The sequence below is a fragment of the Acanthaster planci genome, linkage group LG11 (genome assembly GCF_054643075.1).
Source record: "Acanthaster planci isolate LZ-2023a linkage group LG11, COTS_SCS, whole genome shotgun sequence".
Lineage (NCBI taxonomy): Eukaryota > Metazoa > Echinodermata > Asteroidea > Valvatida > Acanthasteridae > Acanthaster > Acanthaster planci.
This window is the reverse complement of record NC_141787.1, coordinates 10,215,225-10,235,340: the sequence shown is the minus strand read 5'-3', so window position 1 is coordinate 10,235,340 and position 20,116 is coordinate 10,215,225. Positions and strand designations below refer to the sequence as shown.

The 20,116-nt window shown below is 40.5% G+C and overlaps 1 protein-coding gene across 1 annotated transcript in view; it reads left to right on the top strand.

Annotated features, from left to right (window-relative positions):
• Nucleotides 1–17,131, top strand: part of LOC147797454 (uncharacterized) — a 61,390-nt gene extending 44,259 nt beyond the window's left edge. The window contains 10 exon segments of the mRNA XM_087143181.1: nucleotides 6,831–7,046; nucleotides 7,567–7,656; nucleotides 8,487–8,543; nucleotides 9,080–9,221; nucleotides 9,690–9,830; nucleotides 10,450–10,604; nucleotides 11,094–11,234; nucleotides 13,837–13,899; nucleotides 16,033–16,056; nucleotides 16,781–17,131. Of these exon segments, the coding sequence (XP_086999307.1) occupies nucleotides 6,831–7,046; nucleotides 7,567–7,656; nucleotides 8,487–8,543; nucleotides 9,080–9,221; nucleotides 9,690–9,830; nucleotides 10,450–10,604; nucleotides 11,094–11,234; nucleotides 13,837–13,899; nucleotides 16,033–16,056; nucleotides 16,781–16,996 (1,245 nt within the window). The 3' untranslated portion in view covers nucleotides 16,997–17,131.
• Nucleotides 17,132–20,116: the final 2,985 nt, after the last annotated feature.

Genomic DNA, 20,116 nt, shown 5'->3' with positions numbered 1-20,116 from the left:
AGAGCGCCCGTAGAAGGCAGAATCTTGGAATGCAGCATCCCAACGAACTGCAGCGAGCTAGGCAGAAGCTGATCCATGCGCTGCTGCTGGTCATCCTTGCATTTCTTGCCCTCATTATGCCACAGAACGTCATGTACATTGTGTTACTGTTCATGTACCAGGAGCCAGAGAATCAGTCAATCCTGGTACTTTTTCAATTTGCAATGATCTTGCTGGTTGCTAACTCTGCGGTCAACCCCATCCTTTATGCACTCAAGTATGACAAGTTCCAGCAGGAGGTAATATCTGCACTTTGCTGTAGGTTAAAGACTTCTGAGAACCAACCAGTACCAGATGTCAAGAGATATACGGGAGACACACCAGTTTCTCAGCAAGCAAAACATCAAGCCACACCCATGTGCTATGAAAGTTGTGTTTAGGATCTTATTTAGTGTTTTTAGACAGTAATTTGTGCCTTTTCATAGTAGTTTGTAACAGAGTTTATGGTTCAGTTGGTGAAGTACATAGAGTAATGTCAAGTTCAGACGTTTTAATTGTTCATTAAGGTTGAAGAAATTACTCCTTTGACATTGGGCTTGTACGTGATTGTTTATTCCTTGATCTGTTCCAAAGAAAAACTATCAAGTGAAAAATGTGCCTGGCCAGGGAGTTTATTCCTATTGACGGAAGCACTAGAACATGGGGTACTAGGATTGCAGTGCTAAGATGGCTAATGCAGTGCTTTACATTACTGAAAGGTGTCCTTGACAGTCTGTGAGACTGTGGATGTATGCGCCTTTCAATTAAGACTTTTCTTTTCATGTGGGGGTATTCAGTTTTTCGTTGAAGAGTTTATTCTCTACGTTGTGGTGTATGTCGGACATAGAGATCCTATTCTGCAAACAATGCTGCTTTGAAAGTTGTTCGAAAGTTTGTCATTTAAATATCTAGGTGTAGTCATTGTTTCACCATCATAAATTTACTAGTGCTGTTCCAGGTCAGCAATTACAACTTCATTCCTTGGACTTACATGTACATGTAAACTGTATTTGTGTAATGACAATATTAGCTGTTTGCTCTATAGTTAAATTTGAAAATTTTTTTGGTAGCACAAATGATCTTTTTAGCAGTCTCTTTTCAGTCAGGGTGCCTAGTTTTACTGAAACACAAGTCATTTTAATCATCGTTTTTTTAAAGCAACTATAAGAAAATGAACGTTACAAATGACATATCATAACTGGTAAATGCATCTACAAGCACACATGCAATTCTGTGTAGGCGCATACGCCCAAACAAAATGCGACGATTCAAGTACAACTTCCAAATATCGACTCAAATTATGAGCAAATACACACAAGAATATTGCAATAAGTTTCCCAAGTCACGTAAGAAAAGTATAAATAAAAACACAGTAACTTTAAATCAAACGTTATTTAAACATGATGAAAACGCAAGTGAACTTACAGTCTTCAGCTTCTGATGACGTTAAACGAAGACTAACTTGAATAAACCATTTGCGAGTTGAATTTGAATAACATCTGGTGCGCTGAGTTATCTGACTGCACGTAAACATAACGATTTGAATTCCCCAGACTAAAGACACTGTTGCAATACCTCGTGATTCGGGGCAAGCTTTTGCATAGCGACCACCATCTCTGGAGTGGACTGGTTCCTCTGTGCCCTTCTTATCCATTGAGATCAGTGTGTTGTAACTGAGCAAAAGCTTGCCCCGAATTACATGTACGAGGTATAGCTACAGTGGTTTTAGTATGGAGAATTCAAGTTATGTTCACTTGAATTTAAAGAACTCAGTGCACCAGATGTGGGTCAAAGTTCACTCGTAAGGGGCTTATTGGAATTTCCCGCACCGTTATACTCGGTTAAATCACATGGCAAAGGAACAGCGCAACGAAAAGAAAAAAATGAAAGAAAAAAATCGTATCACAAATCAGTAATACATCAAGCACCCGTTATCTGCTGTCCAATATCTGATGAGTAAGTTTTGACTTGACTTTTGAGCTCCCCAAATCTGTTGTCAGAGACTGTCAAGAGATTATTAACTGTCCCCCGCACTGTCATTGTTCAACATTGTAATGAGGTCCTGGTCTCATTAATATACTGATCAATCATGATATACAGCTTGCCATTGCTCAGCCCTAGTATACATGCGGGAAGGGTACGAGCTGTCTGTTTCACCCACAAAGAACGAACAGCCAACATAGCCTGTAACTCTACTAACATCAGTGCATGCCTCTCTGAATTTATCAAAGGTAGCAAGCAGAGTTCTGAAGACTCGGGAAAAGAATAGCTACAAATGTACAGTCAACACTGCTGTGGATGCGTTGAGCATTCATTCTCTTGCGGTTGAGCCAAACTAACACGGATTTGCTGATGGACTATTAACGTCATCCTTGCTTTTGGCTTGAGCCGCATTAGATGTATTGGGAGAGTTTAGTGAACAAGTGAGCAATGTTAGTAGCGGTTGCATGAGTATTCTATGTGTGGATGGACTCAAGCATTGTTACATTATTTTGAAACGGCTATGGATCTACAGCCAACATCAGCACCAGCCACAGGGATGCCCGACTCCAAGGCCAGCTCACTCCTGATTGGTATTGATATTTCTATTGGCATTGTGGGAGTGATTGGAAATCTCCTTGTTAGTCTGACAATCCTCAAGAGCAAAGCTTTGCACAGCCTCACCCACTATTTTCTCCTCAGTCTTGCAATAGCTGACAGTCTGGTGTGTATCACTGGTATTGTACATGCATATGTCATCACGGAATATGACAATCGCACACAGGAGGTTGAAGTGCTTTATATAGTGGTTAATTATATGGAGAGATCTTCGACTGGGCAGTCGGCACTATCTCTGTTACTGGTCACCTTTGAACGATTCATAGGTATCGTTCGGCCACTGCATCACTGCAGTTTCTTTACAAGGAGAAAGGTCTCCTTTCTTATCCTGTTTGTTTGGGTTGTGCCTGCATTTATAGAAATTTCGGGAACAATTTGGTTAGGTGTGCTAAAACAAAACTGTGGCGAGCATTTCTTACCTGGATGTGATCCACACCCTCTAGGGTTCATTTTCATTCTCATGAATGCCCTGCTGCTGTTTGCTGTTCCAGCTGCAGCAATGATCTGGATGTACATTCAGATTTTGAGGAATCTCAAGCAGAGCGCCCGTAGAAGGCAGAATCTTGGAATGCAGCATCCCAACGAACTGCAGCGAGCCAGGCAGAAGCTGATCCATGCCCTGCTGCTGGTCATCCTTGCATTTCTTGCCCTCATTATGCCACAGAAGGTCATGTACATTGTGTTACTGTTCATGTACCAGGAGCCAGAGAATCAGTCAATCCTGGTACTCTTTCAATTTGCAATGATCTTGCTGGTTGCTAACTCCGCGGTCAACCCCATCCTTTATGCGCTCAAGTATGACAAGTTCCAGCAGGAGGTAATATCTGTACTTTGCTGTAGGTTAAAGACTTCTGAGAACCAGCCAGTACCAGATGTCAAGAGAAATATGGGGTACACACCAGTTTCTCAGCAAGCAAAACATCAAGCCACACCCACGTGCTATGAAAGTTGTGTTTAGGATCTTATTCAGTGTTTTTGAGATAGTAATTTGTGCATTCTCAAAACATTTTGCAAAGCATTTTGCAAATCTTTGTTTATCCTTCAATTCTTGGCAGTTGTATCTCCATAGTGGTGATAGTGCAGAAAATAGCGAGTGCGGAAATTGCTACATGTACCGGTAGCACGGATGGCATCTTGAATACAAAAAAAATCGATGTAATAAATGAGCACCAACCGGCACACTGCATATACACTGACCTCATAGTGTTTGTTTTCGGTCCACTGCCAGTGCCTTGTTAATGTACATTGTACATGTACGTATGTATTATAAGTCGGACTGTCTGTATGTGATACTTATTGATCAGGCTTCGCTGCTTCACAGGCTTTGTGTAGTTTCTTTTTTTTTTCTGAGTCATTTTTCAAGGGTTTACTTCATAATGGTCCAGTGATATCAACTTGAAACTGAGTGCAAACATCGGTCCTGATTCTAGGATGTGCATACATGTACATGTATGTTACTCTGCCTTCATAATGATGCCACCGCCATTTGTTTTAAGAACTTTATGAAAAGCTTTTTTGTGTTTGGTTGTTCTTTTCAATCTCTGTAGAATGAGACATTTTCAAATTCACTTTTTTAAGCTAAGATCTGTCATAGTACACGTATGTGCATGGGATTTGGAAAGTTCTGTGATGTCATCTGATTTCATCAAAAATGCACTTCTTTGGTTTGCATACTAAACATTATTTGATCACCACCAAAAATTGCTTAGTTGGTATTAGTGTAAAAGTTCTCAGAACCCTATAACGCGTAATAACGGCATAATGCAGTCATCATGTGATTTAGTTTGAACTTTTCAATATTTGTTATTTTCTTCATGACACTCTTGCTGCTGCAATTGCTCATCCAGTTTAGGTCAAAATGTACATTCAGACATTGAAATGTTACAGATGACGTGTTCAGAAAGGGTTGACAAATTTCACGTGTTGTGATTTGCCAACGCGTTGTAGACTCTTGGAGGTGCCCGTATTGGGTTTTGTGGTGTTGGTGTCACCACTGGTCACATGACACACAGCTTTAACCCTAACCTTCCCCAACCACACAGAATTAAACAGTAGTAAAGTGTTTAATTCTGTGGGGATAGGTCTGGTAGGCCTATAACAGCTGGCTTTTGCATTGGGTTTGGCATACCTCAGAAAAACAAAGTCTAACAGTCTCTGTGCACAAAGTCCCATATGGGTGTTTGGCTTTGTGTGAATGGGGAAGGTTAGGGCCAGCAACCCTTGGGCAGTTAGGGTTAAGGTGTGGTCTCTAAAGAAATATGATTGTAGCCATTAATAGGTTTTAAATAAAAATAGGAGTAACGATTGTGTTGAGATGTCTGTGTGTCATGTGCCAATTGATGACATTGAAAGTAATTACTGTAGGCAGGTACGTGTTCAAGGCATAAAATGTGCTGCGTTCATAGGTTTTTGTGTTAGTGACTGTATGCCGTACTCACTTGATGCTGGATGACATATTAACACAAAATTTTCCTTATTTGTTCCTCGGAGAACATGAACACTCATTTGAAGTACTCATTTTCATTTCAGTGGTTAATGTATTAACGCATTGTGCTTGGTTGGGTCAAAGTGCGGAAGACCATCCTACACTTGGACTGTGTTACTAAGTGGCCTCAGCCCTAACCAACAAGAAAACGGACATGCCTTTCTTTAGTAATTAGAAATGAATTGGGGAGCCCATACCATACATGTACACATACACAAAAGAACTGGGGATGAAAGACCTCCTTTGGGTAAGCTGATTTGCTAGGGAGTGGAACCACACTTACAAGAGACAAGGTTACAATTAGCAACTCCTGCGTATTGAAACAATTGGCAGAAACACACATGCCCTCAGGTGACACCTGTACATGTGTACGCTATGGACCTTTTGTATTTGAACTGGCAGATATGCGGACATGCGCTACAATTTTTACTTGGCAGTTGAAAAAAACAGGGAGAAGAATGAAAATACTGATGCCTATTACTCAAGAGCTGTGCCTCCCTACATATTCTATGGGCGTCGGACATAAATTGCAAAGTTGAAGAATTTGCGGGAAAAAGAACTGTCCCCGGCAGTTTTTCAGGTGAGAAAATCTGATGTTAACTGGCTATAGGTGCGCCCTTCACAGGCGAATATCAGAAAAAATGTACACAGACCAGATTAAATTCCCGTATCAAAGGTTTCTGCATCGAAACTCTGTGATTGCATCAAATTGATACATTACCCAATCACCCTGCGTCGTTGACTGAAAAAAAAATTGAAGCTTTAGTTGATTACCGTCATGTGATGAGTCGATTCGAGGACTCGCAGCAGATTTTCCATTTTTGAAGCAGTTTGGTGGTTTTGTTTTTATCGGTGTCACAAAAACCTTGAGATAACCGGATGTAGTTTTGTGGACAGTTACAGAGCCTCGAGTTATTTTTTTTATAAATGCCTATTCCTTTTGCAAGAAATAGTCGACCTACAAGATAAAATGATCTTTCCACTTAACTGACTTCAAGTTACCAAGATTTTATTGTACCTTCCCAAGCGCATAAATTTTGCCGGTCGCTGGAAAAAAGGCAAGAGCTGATGCACGGCTCACGCAGGACCACCATCCAGCCCACAAAACATATTAAATATGAGGACTTAAAATTCACTTTTTATGGTGACACTCGTTCGCATTTTGCTTACTTTTATTAGGATTGCACGTGCAGTAGAACCAGTGACTTACTGTACATGCTGTATTGGCGCTTCACATGTTTCAGCATGCAGCACCTTCGTGGTTAGGTCGTCAGCACTGCGGTGCGGCTTATGCATCGGTGTGGCTTATATGCCGACTGTAAATCTTAATTTGCCGATTTTTCCGTTCTGCGGCTTATACACCGGGTGGCTTACATATTCCGAAAATTATGGTATTAAGTTTAGACTTAGTTGCGCATTAGTGGATGAGACAAACTGTTGAGAGAGCATCAGCTGTTCTCCTTAGGTTATTGTAATAATATATGTTATATGTAATAACCATCTGGTCTTTTTACTGATCTGATCAATCATGCCATACTGCTTGGCCATTATTTGCTCCAAGAGCAGTCTAAATAAAATACATGCCTCGTCGACTATAACTGACAGGCAAATGATGCACATGTATAATTACTCATGGCAATTGCAAATTGGTTGTCAGTCACAATCACTTACCCGCTTTCCCTTTGATTGAGATGTGCCGCATGAAGTCCAAATTTCTCTCAACACACAGGGCTCATTCAGTCAGACTCAGTACAGTTCAACGCAGGCTGGCAATCCACCCTCGCCAGCTGACACCTTGACTCCCCCAGCGACGCCGGGTGGAAGGGTCCGCACCTATTCCACGGACTCTACCAAACCTCCCCAGAGGGAGGAGAAGACAGCGACAGTTGCAGAGCCAAAGCTTGAGGCCAAGGAAAAGCCAAAGGAGAAGCCCAAAGCGAAACAGGTGAAGACTGTTTTTGTGTTCCTTGCCCCTAACTTGGATGAACTTTCAATCATCGCTGAAGACCAAATTCAGTCAGCAGAGATGCCTGTCAGTAGAGTTTCATGGCAACAGAAAGATGGTCAAAATGTCACTTACCGTGATTCAAGACTGTATGACCTCTTTTCAGTATTTGCTTTGAGACAAGACCTGACAAAAGACCAGTCACAAGACCAGTAAAAAATAACGGGGCACACAGTGACAAAGGAATGCCTTTTTTGCAGTTTATTTAAATAGCTTGTCACTTGAATTCAGGCTGATGTTCTTGTGTTCAAGGGGTTCTAGTGGCTGTGCCTCTTAAATATGGCAACACAATTCCATAACGCACCGTAAGTAATGGTATCTTCCAATTATGCACACTGAAAATATACATGTGTGAGTTAACCCAACAGATAGCAGCATCTGAAGCAACTAGAGGCTGTTAAGACTTTTTAAATGCTTGTGTTCATGTATGTAATCTCTGCCCGGTGTGGTTTGTTGTCAGGGTGGAGGCCGGGGATGGTTCGGCGGGTTCTTCAGCAAAGTGGTTGGGCGGAGCAACCAGGTGCACCTCCCTGATGATAGCAGCAAGTCTGTAAGTGATATTCTGCAGCTTAGCATAGTCCCGGGCTTTGTGTGGAGAACACAACGTAGAAAAAATTTGAAGATAAAAACAAGATGTAATTCGCTTAATTAGAATTGTGCACGCTGTCACTGTACTTGCTAACACTTGTGAGTTGCGCTGAATTGACACCCAAAAAGCAGCAAAATAAATTGACAACCAGCATATACAGAGCCAGTGCATTGGAAACACTGTACTAAAACTTCAAATCTGTTCTTGATTGGTTGAATCATAGGAAGATCTCCATGAACATTAATGGATTTTTACAATCTTACAGGCTTTAACCCTAACTACCCCAAACCTGCCATACTGCAAAAGCAGGTTTTGTGAGGTTTTGGCAGGATTGGTACTGTACCTGATGAACTTCTTGTTGAATTCGTTGTACCTGGTATCAATGGTCCAGGGTCATTGTGTATTGCGTCTGGCTTGCTGTACCAACTGTTGGACTATGCTTGGTTTGTCAGGTTTGGTAGGCCTACTGTTGCAGTGCAAGTCGTCCTATTCTGCATAGACCCATCCACACTGTATCACTCAAGCTCCAACAGAGTCATTTTGTTGGATTTGATCAAGTTTGGTACAGTGACCTGCTTGTACAAGTACATGTACATACATCTAGACAAATACATGTACTGTATCTGTTGGATTTGATGAGGTCCAGTATGCAAGAGCCAAGGGGTTAGGGTTAAATTGCAAGAAGTGTTGGAAGAATCCTCTGAAGCAGAGCTTGCTACAAATATGCATTCTTGAGAAGATCAAAGTGACCCAAATTCAGCCATGACTTCTTCTTTCCACTGCGTGATTAGATCCAGTGGGATGAGAAGAAGAGGAAATGGGTAGATGTGAACGCCGACGAGGAAGAAGTAAGTTGGACGTTCACCAAACCACATCCTCTATCCCCACTTAATCTCCTCCCTCTTTCAGAGGGTCTCTGTTAGTACTTTTCTTGATTGAACTGGTGTTACATAAGTTCTATTCCTCGCTCCCTTTCTCTCTAACCCTCTGACGAGACCCTTCAGAATCCCTGCAGTTTGCAGGGGATTGTGCAGTATTGTGGAAGGTACACGTAGACCTCCCCCACTATCACTTTACCTGGGACTCTACTGGATACTTCCTTAATATTGAACTGTGAAGAATTTGTCACCTAAAACTGCAAAGTGGAAGATTCAGTGGGATTTATTAAGATTCTTAGCTAGGGAACTTGTTTCAATTATCTTTCACATGCCTCGGCATCTTCCTTGTTGGTCACCTTTGCTTTTTTTCCCTTATATTCCATCTCTTGTACCAAAGAAAATGGTCATTTTCAAATTGATCCTTTTAAGGGAAGTTCTTCATAAACAAGTTTTTTTGGTCACAAACCTACATGAAAAAAAATTTATGTTGCAAATGCAATTTGTAGAGTGAAGCAGCCCCTGCAGCCCCACCTACATTCCGCGAGCTCCAGTCGTCTGCAACACAGCCCCCTAACCCTCAGGGCGAAGGGAATGCCAAGGGACCATCTGGCCCTCCCGCCTCAGGAGACAACAAATTTAGGAGACCGGGTAAGTGCGGACCAGCCACTGAGTTTGAAAATGAGGGAAACCAGAGATGATAAGAAACATCGTAAATCAGATCTGAAGTGCCAGACATCCTCTTTGTCTTGTCTGTGTCATGTACATGCGTATGAAGCTTCAATGAGTCTTCACAGCTTCATACACTAACTGTAAAATTTCCAGAGTCTTGACTGCTTCATTCATGTGTACTCGCTCAAGATCTCCAAGTCTGTTTCATGCATTTATTCTAATGTTTGGAAAGCTTTAACTGTTTCACATGCTTTGAAACTCTGTTGTTTTACATACAAAGTGTTTATCATTTATTTGTTTGTATTGTATTCATTTGCTCATTGTTTTTCTCTGTCAGTGTTCAGATATTTGTAGATGCTTATATTTATGGAAATACGGACTTCTGTTAATTGTTAATGTAACTGGTACGGAAGCATGTGAAGGATTCTTTTGATAAAACTCTCACAGCCAAACGGAACTATGTAGATGTGCTTCAAGGCAGTGCTAAGCCAGCGACGATCTCCTCAGCCCAGGCACCAAGCAGCCTGTTCCAAACCCTGCCCTCTGGACCTTCGGCTACCAACATGAACTTCTTTGTCCCTGCACCTGGTAGGGAAATATAAATACCTCCATTGCAGGAAAAAAAGCTGTATTTGCTTGCATGCATAAGATGTAAACGTTCACTTGTTCCTGAACTACTGGTTAGTTTTCTACTGGACAAATCAATAAACCAGCCTGATGGAGACACTGTCACGTGTTGTCAAGTTATGAATATTTTCTTGAAATATCTTTACTTGAAAAATGATTACCAGTCATTAAAAGACAGTGAATGTGTCCTTGACGGCAGTTGTATTTTTTGATGAAAAGATTGCACACAAAAAGAATTACTTATGCATTTACATTGACTTTTGGAGTAGTTTCTTAGGTTACGTTTTACTTTGCCCTTCTTAACAAGTCTTCCACTTCTAGATATAAGCAAGTCCACATTTTTGAACATGCAATGTTCCACATGCAACAGATGTTTTACTCTTAAAGGCATTTCTGGATTTCAGGGTTTTTCTTCATGCATTCTGCTGTTATGTTGGATATCTAGATGAAGAATACCGGCAATAGTGTTTGTGACGATTATTCAGTAAGAGAAAATGTGTTACATATGCAGCAGAAAGGGGACTTAGATACCCATATTGTATTACCTTAATCTCACTTGTATTACTTTCTTGGTTTACAGTCGCAGATGATGCGAGTGGTTCCATCCAGCAGCCACAAATTGCCAACCCCTCATCTCGCTCGCAGACACCAGCCAGCCCAGCATCACATGGGGATCAGTCAGGCATGCAGCAACAGCAACAGCAGCAACAACAGCAGCAGCAGCAGCAGCAGCAGGTAAATGCCACGCAGCCATGCCTTGTCATGTGTCACTCCATTCATCTGTGTGTGGCACATGCAGACATAGTGACACCATAATTGTGGGGACTTCACACGTGTTGAAGGATACTTATCACGAGGGACAAGTTTGTTACGGGGACAGCAAGGGTCCTCATAATTCAGTCCAAAAGTAAAATAAAGAGAACTGGTCCCCTCAGTCTGATATTACTGGGGCAACCTTTAACCTCAGCCCTCGAAAAACAAACCTGCAGGCTGTAGAGGATTTGAAAGATACAGAAGGAATTAGCTCCACCACCATTACTGTACGTCGGACTCGTACCTTTCGAAAGTAGCATTACACAATTTGTTTTCGCTTCCTGCACATTGGTGGATTTTGGAGGATCAAAGAAGGTTCTCTTCATATCCAATCGGTTATCTGATATGAAAAGCCTACTAGTAGCATCCTATTGACAGGTTGAATTTAGTCTCCTTTTCTTTCTAAACTAGTTCTTCAATCCAAACACCTTTGGCAATAATGCAAATGCCAGCATCAGTGCACAAGCAGATCAACAACAGTATCAGCAGCAAGGGCCATCAATGCACCAAGCTGGCAATACACAGCCTGCCCAGTCTCAACAAGAGGAGAATGTAAGTGCTGGTGGTGGTATATAAACAAGACTGCTCTTGTTTTAGTTGGTGTTGGCAAGCCGTTAGTACTGTGCACAGCACTAATGTTTCAGTTCCTTTTCTTAGAGAGTGCAGTAACTGTTTCCCTCTTGGCTCTAATGAATGCTGCACTGGTCTTGGGGGCAATAATACAGCTCACTGCTTTTCTGGGTTTTTTTTTTCCACATCTATTGAACATCACAGATTCTGTGGCAATCTTGAGGAAATTGCTTGCAACTTGGACCTATTTTCTGGTCCGTTTGGTGTGCCTCTGGGGACTGCTTATAGGAACACTGTAACAGCTTGTGATCATTGTTTGCTGATGAGAGTGGGGGGTGGGATAGGGCACTGATTCATTTGCAAAGAAGGAGTGACTAAATCTCATCTGAATGCACGCAAACCTGCCGCCGTGCTTTTTGTATGGGGCTTGGCACACTGAGTCACTGATGTCCCAGTGTTTTCCATGCAGGTAGCTTTCTGTTTGTCACCATTGATTGGTCATAAGGAGCATTAGGGAGAATATTCCATGGAGGGCATTATAACATTCCTGATGTGTTCATAGCCAGATCAGGTCATTCTATGCTTAGACAAGACTAAATCTCAACCACAAAAAAAGAGTTAACTCCATTTTCCAGGCTTTTGCTCATTTTTTGCAATCTACATTATTTTCCCTTCTGTTTTACGCTTTTGAAAGAGTCCTTCACAGTTTGCTTTCTCCTGGCACCTATTGTCTTTCTTGCACTTTGTGGGGTTTCCCTACACAAACCAAAGATACGTGGGTATGTACCTGTAACAAAATGAAACTGGAGTTCCCATATGAAAACATCAGTCAGTTTCCCCCCCCTCCCCCGGCCCAAGGAAGTCATGCATCCCCGATAAGCAGAAGCAGCATTCATAAAATAGAATATCTCAGACCAGTAGGTTGGCAGATGGAGGGTGGTGAATTGTCACAGTGCTATTCCTCTAGACCTTTGACAGTAGCCCCTCTAGAAATACGAACCACTTTGACTTTAGACACACAGTTTTTATATGATTCATTTTTCACAGGGCTAATTACACAGAGTCACAGATTCTGCCTAATTTCAATGGTCCCTTGGGGGTTGGGGTGAATATACATGTACCACTGCTTTTTGATTTTGATTATTTTTAACTTGTTCTAAAATCAAGACCACTTTTGACATACTTTGACTTAACGTTTGAAGTTTTGAAACTGTTCACCTGTTTGAGTTTCTGCATCTCACTGAATGTGTATGTTCACTGTCACTGCACAGAGTTTCTGGACAAGATGCACTCATCTCCCATGCACTCATCATTGGATGTACATGTACTTTAATTTTGCCATGATACTGAATTTTGAACTGTGAAAGCAGCATGTGAATTAGTACAACATTCTGTCTGAGTTTTTCCTGTAAATACCCAATGCAGACTTGTCTTTGATGGTGGGATAAGGTCTGGAAAGGTCTGGTAACTAGCTTGTGGCATGTGCATGCTGCTGTCCAAAGTTCATAAGACACCAGACCTGCCATCAGGCACCTACCCAGCTTCATTTGGTTTGAATATTTTCAAATGAGTGTTCAGTGCTTTGATCGGTGTAAAAGGATAACGTTTTAGGTTTGTTACCCAAGAATTCCGCTAGGGAAACTTAACAACGTACATGTACATTACTGTTCATGTTGAAACTGCAAACACAAGGCTACAGTAGGTGTGGAAAGGAGAAACACAGGCAGAACATTCATACATTTTGCTCATTTAGATTCGTTTGGTCACTTGCAAACAGTAGAGCCTAGCTTAGGGTCACTGTCACAGTATCTAGAATCCCCTCTAGCAAACGGTTTCAAAGGAAACCCCCAAGACTTGAACTACATGTACATGATTGTACACAGTTTGCTCCAGCTTTTCCTGCTTGACATGTTACCCAATAATCTCCTTTTTGTGAGCTCTTACCAGTCAGACAGTCAATATCAGTCAAACATTGTCAATAATCGCATATTTCTGTGGTCATAGTAGGCAGAGTCATCAACGTAAATTGTCACTTGATCAGACTGCTTAGGAAATACTCGATGATTACAACAGTCAAGCACTGTAAAGGCCAGAATGCCATTTGGAGCTAAAAGGGGCCATTAGGTTTAGAGTTAGGTCAAGTCTCCCATCAGATTCAGTGTGCTTTGTGTTGAGATTTATAGCAGAGGGATCCAAGTTAGAAGTGTGAAGGGTACCTGGTATAAAGTTTATTGTTGAAAACAATAAAACTTGGCATTTAGTTCACACACAGGATTGTTCAAAACGGTGCTGTCACACTTACATACATGTACATCGTACCGTATGCAAAATGAACTGTTCATTTGTCATTGTTAGATGGCAAGTTGTGTAGGAGATCGAAATGTAAGAAGGCAAAATTGTTCTGGTGCGGGAATTATGACTGCATCAGATATGTCTCAGTAATGAAGCCATATAAGTCTAGTCTGCTGGTATAGGGCCACAGGTGGGTCCTGGACCATCCATTCCATCCCAACCCCCCCCCCACGTTAGATTTGGTGTTTTTGGTTTTGTTCTGATTTTCACCTCAATTTCCTGCCTGCTTCAGTTGTCTCGATCTAGTTCCATGAGCTCCCTGTCCTATGAGGTCAGCCAACATATGCAAGAAAAGGTATCAAGGATTCCATTCGGCAGTTCTCTTCATTTCTCCTGCTTCATATCCTCTACTTCTGGGCTATTTTTCCCCCGCTAACTCTGTCAAGCAAAAAAGTTCAAGGGCATCTTGCACAGTGGTTCCGCGACCAAACATGACAGTAGAACATCACAACATGTAGCTAAGCGAAGACTAACCTGGATAACTTCATCCAAAACTGCTGTAGCATACTTTACGGGGAATCTCAGAACATGCCATAGTTGAGGGATTGTTGGACCTCTAGCATGTACCCTATAAGCAGTAGCTACATGTAAGTATGCTAAAATCATAGATTGCTACCGGAGCAGTGCTAACTCCAGATGTGACTCTGTTTATTGTATGTGAGGAATTTTTGCAAATCGCAACAGAAAATTCTGCAAATAGTTAGCATATTTCTCGGGTTGGCAAGAAAACTTGGGTCATGCATTAAACTAGCGTTTGTGAATGTGGAGCACAAAGTGCTAGTTGTGCAGAAATCTTTGAAAAAACGAAACTGGTCCAAGAATTTGGTGTGGGGTGCCCTCCTATTTTTGCCCAATGGGAATCTAGGCTCTACATATACCTGTAGAAAATCTATGCACTGATTTATGAAAAATTCTTATGTTTGGCTGTGGGGAAAGTACAGCATATGAGAAATTTCATACTTTTGGAACATATTCTGCTGCAGGGACCAATGCTTACTCATATAACAAAACCCTATGTACAGCCTCCCTACCTCACCACCAGCTCTTAGCACCATCGCAAACTGCCTTCACTTCAGTCACCTTCTCTCATATTACATTTAGCCGAATCTGAAAGGGGTTAATATCAACATGAAAATTAAATTTTTTCCGAATTTCCCTTTCCCCATTAGATTCCAGAGCAGTGGTGATTATACGGCACCCTTTCATGTCTGCTTTGTTCACACCTTTATTACTTGTACTCATACATAGCTTGCATCATGTTGTTTCAGAATCACCAGGAATATTTCTAGGGGTTGAATAATGTGCAGTTTTCACTGCTGTGTGTTTCAGTTGTAAATTGGAGCCTATTGTCCGTTATCCAACATCTGCATTGGCTTAGTGATCACTTTCACCGCACTGCCCTTTTCATTCCACAAATGGCACTCATTGTGTAGTTTTGGTTGTGCACGGGTGACTAACTTCAGTCTAAGCTAGCCGCTAGCCGGGGGAGGGGGTGTTACATGTTTACGGAGACCAATCCATGGAATGCAAATCACACCAGACTATTGGCATTGTTTATTGCTCCGTTGAAAATATAGCATCTTTGGTTAATCTTGGACTACTCAAGAGACAGTAGATTCTTGATCAGGATTTAGCATTTAATATTTGTATTTTCACAAGGTTTTGATGATATTTTTGCTGATAAAGCGTCAATTTCAAAAGGCCTTTGAAAACACACCTTCCATGGCCATCTGTGACTTCCATGAGCCAAGTACAATATGCCAGCACTCTATCTGTCGTAGAATAATGAAGAACAAAATACCAAACTCTGGTTTATTAAGCCACGTGGATGGGAATCTTGTTTTAAACATACATAATTTTTTTCCCGTGATATTTTTTTGAAACATGAGTCTTTTTATTTTTAATGCACGGTACGGATGAGTCATACTAGTGTGCCTCCAATGGGAAATAAAGGAGGTTGTCCACTTTACATAAGATAGTTTTGTTAAGTAGCAATTGCATTCAAAGTGAAAGTTGGTTGTGCTGGTACCATCATCAGTATGATTCGTAAGCAACTGGAAGTTCTTCCAAAAATGACAGTGGAAATAAGAGGTAACAGATTTACAGATTTTTCCACCTTCATTTCTAAAAAAAGTGGTTTTGGTGTGTGATTTACAGATAATTTAAAGTCAGTCAGTCAGCATGATCAATTCTCACTTTTGTGTGGAATTGCCCTTGCAAACTTTGGCATGTAGCGCATTCATTCCAGTGGCTCTTTGAAATGGAATCATCTTTTCTTTGGGTTTTATGAATCCATGAATACACCATGGGGATGTTACACTCCCCCCCTTCCAAATGCTGCGGCTTCTGAAATTGAAGTAGCTCTTGCCTCCTTGAAAAATATTGAAATTGGCTTTTATTTGTGTTCTTGTTTAACCTATGCTAACAGAGAAGATGGAGGGAATATCGCTTTGTATGTATATTTGCATTGTCCACATTGATCACTAACAATATCTGAATGTTCATCAGCCCGTTCCTGCGTTGAGCAAATGACTGTTGTTTTGTGTTTATTTGCTAGGTCATTGCTCTTGCTCTTATGGCCAATAACATAAGGCTGCTGTATAGTTAAATTAACATGGAGGCAATGTGCATTGTTGTACATCTTGCCTCGTCTGTTTTTTTTTTTTACAAACTAACTTCCTTTCATTACGTTGGTAGTGCTAACTAGTGTTTGTGGTAATCGCAGTAGCTGCTCTTACATTGCATTTGCATATTTAGAACCACTGTTTTCCTAGTAGAACTTAAAAATATCATGGAACAGTAAAGTAGTATTTTAGCACTTACAAGATCAGAAACATTTCAGGGCCTTAAATATGATTGAAATAATACCTGCTGCAAGAAAGTGAAGGTTTCAACATTAATCATGATCTCAAATTTGTGAAGAATAATATGGTTTGCCCTCTAGATTGACAGGTTTTGACTGCAGTTTTGTGCACTGTTTTGTGATTGTCACTGACACCTGTGTGTTAATTGTCACTTCTCAATTAACCATTGAGAATAGCATTTGACAAACCTGGCAAAACATAAGCTACATATGTATTCCAGGTACTTGATTTCCTTTTTGTCAGTGCTTCAAGTAATAATTTCATTGAAGGCTGACACTGCATCTCTCCTTTCCTGCAAACCACAATTTCCAGGAGGAGCCTGCTGCTGGTCAGCCAGCCAGGTCCAGTCAAGCCCAGCCACCATCCAGCCAACCCCCAGCAACGGGACCCATGTTCTTCAACCCTAAGGACATGCCTGGTCAGATACCTACCATGCCGCCTGCTGGGGGTCCGACCAGGAGTGCAGGGTTGGGCTCATCGGGGAGGCGGGGCTACGGCACCAGAAGGCAGTACCCCACACAAAGGTAGAACATATGCTCCAGCCCTGATTGGAACCGAAGAAATTACAAACAAGGAGAAGCTTGGATTAGCATGTGCTGTCCAGTGGAACTATGAAGGTTTTCACAACTACTCACTGCTCTATCCATGTTTTCTAATGACAGCCAATATCTGTCAGAGAACTCTCTGAAGAAAAAAAGATGCCACAAGCAAGGATAGATCCAGAACTAAATTTTTTTTGGGGGGGGTTGGGTCAGAAATTTGAATTTTGTCATTTTGCCTTTAATGGCCTTTCTGCATGGGGGCTGAGGCATGATTTTGATGTTATTCGCACACTTTTTTCAAGTAATGGAACTGAAATGGACTGAAACTTTGGTTTTCATAAATTAAAAAAAGGGACCTTGGCCCATCAATGCCACAGAAATTCTGTCCAATATGAGCTCAGAGGTTGCCTACACATTGGGATAGGGTTGTGGTTACAAGGGAACATTGGGTTTAGGTATCTGCAAGCACAGGGCGAGGCATGTACTGGTAATGATTTAATTACATGACCACCTTGTAATCTGTAACAGTGGTTCTTACGGTGAAATCTTTCCTGATGCAGGTAAACATTTATTGTCTATGTTTAATACTTCAGTGATCTGGCATTACAGAAATTTAGGAGTTTTGAAATAAACATTTATGAGTTGTGAAGTTTGTCTTCCTTTTGTCTCAGAAAATCAACAAAGGGAATTGCCATTAATGGAAGAAAACGGTGAATGGGTAAAGTGAATGAGACTAGTCCATATAGATTCAAGTTTGTCTTGAAAATGTCTTTAAAAAATCTATTTAACATAGTTTGGATTGTCAAATTTGGGAATTTAAAATTGACAACTGGATCGTGATAACAAATAGCAAAAAAGCGAACCCCTTTTGTCAAATGCTATGATCTTTTCATCTTTGGAATATTTATTGAAATGGCTGAATGTGAGAGCCCCAAATTGTTGCTTCTGCCAGTTTCTGTGTCTTTTTGTGTCTTGTAGATTTGTAGGTAGTAGTCTATTTTATTAAATTTTCGTTTCAATTTCGTTTCTGGGGGAGCTGTTAATTGTGTAAATTTCACAAAGGGGTTCTGCTGAACTGCAGAGGAAAAGAACATGACAAGTGATATGCTAGTATGCCTAATCCTTACCATATTTCCCCCAAAGAAAAAATTCCCCTTCAATAAGTACAATTTTATGGTTGTGACTAGAGTATTAAAGGAAATGTACAAATATTGATGCAGATTCAGACATGTTTATTTTATCTATTCTGTTTAATTTCCAAAGTAAGAGAATATTGTAGTGCGCTGGTGTAAATAGTAAAGATTTGATTTTAATGTGGGAAAAAGTTTGGGCCGAGCCTCATCTGTTGTGACCTCACGTTCATTCTGAGCATACTCTGCTGTTGCATAAAAGTTCTGAGAAGGTATATCAGTGTGAGTGTTAAAGGAATTTGGGAAACTACAAGCTATTTCAGTCCTGCAAATATTGAGTTTTAGGAATGTCTACACTTAAAAGTCTGCACTTCACATATCTTTGTGAGGTATTTCAAAAGGATTTTGGAACTTGGAATGGTGCAGTCAATTTGGAAAAACACGTTGGATAAAAATAAATGTACTAAGACATGCATATATCTTCTTTCCTTGATTATATAACTTCCTTCGTGTTTTCTCTCATATGTAGCGTCCCATATACAGTGAAATACCTTGTGGTGTAGAACACTGTTACCCGAAATCCCTTGATAAAATCTCAGATTAACGAAAACAATACAGTTTTATTGTGACTATAAAGGAAGACTGCTTGTAATTAGTCATGAAGTAGGAATGGTTGATGTTGGACTGTTGTCTTACTTATGGAGAGGTTATTGGATAGAACAGTGCAATGATTATTTTTAAGTTGCATTTGTGTTACGTGCTGAATTATTGATCATCTGTTTGTTCTGGATATTGTTTTTCGGCAGATAAAAGTGTTTCGGGGAAAGGGATTATTTTGTTCTTTTCTGGGAAGTTGAATGATGCCATGATTACTCTATAGATACTAATTATATTTTATGTTACACTGCTGAATCTCTTATGAAATAAAACAAAAGCCTGTATTTTCTGCAATGCTATCATGGCCTTTATTATTGAATTTTAATGTGTAACCTGACACAATCTTTGGCTGGCGTCCACTGCATGTGTTCAAACTGGAGTCAAGCTGGATTTAGGGTAATTCTGAGTTCCATGAATATTAATGTAGGATCACACAAAGGCTTTGAACAACTTGTAAATAAATATGAATATACTGTCAGAAATCATTTAATCTGACCATTGCTGGATTTCAGAGGGAAGGAAATAACTTCCTTCTTTAATATGAAGAAATAAAATTGCAATGATACCAAACTAAAAAAAATGGTTTTATTCACATTCTGTTTTGGTACTAATTCAACTCTGATAGGTAAATATTATTTGAAATCGCAGTAACTGTTGACAGTGCAAAAGAAACAAGAAAAAATGGATAGTATCTTGATTCTTGGGGAGAAGGAAGTAAATTAAATACAAAATCAACAAGGTGGGGGTCTCCGTTCTGTCGGCATTCTCACATTTCTCCTCAGGAAAATTTTACCTTTATTGTTTGTTATCCTGCCCTTGTTCTGTTTTGTTGATAAAATTTATTTGTCGATTTAAGTGTTGGGTTTCAAGGAATAAAGGCTTTAAAAGGACTAACCTGCCCAAAATGGAAGAAAGGGGCTGAAAATGGCAAATTTATAGCATGATGAGAGCATTTTCAATGAATTATGAAGTCTGTTTGATAATGATGTTCTTTTGAGAATGGAGGAAGACTGGGGAACGAGAAGTAGATTACTTTCTTGTCAACAGAAATGTCAAGAAAGGAACCACTGTCAACCATTTGCCTCATCCCCCGAATCATGGTCTCACGTAGCCACGCCCCTTTAGGTGCTTAGTCTGTGAATTAAATAAAGTGCAACTGACTTACCGTGTGGGTGTAGACGTTTAATTAAGAATATTTACTGTCAATTTTTTGAACATTTTATTAATGTACTCCAATTTATCATTTTCTTTTTATTGGGGAACGGTTAGATAAATTTGTTCTTTTTTCCCACAAAACACAAATCTTTGAACGAGGACAG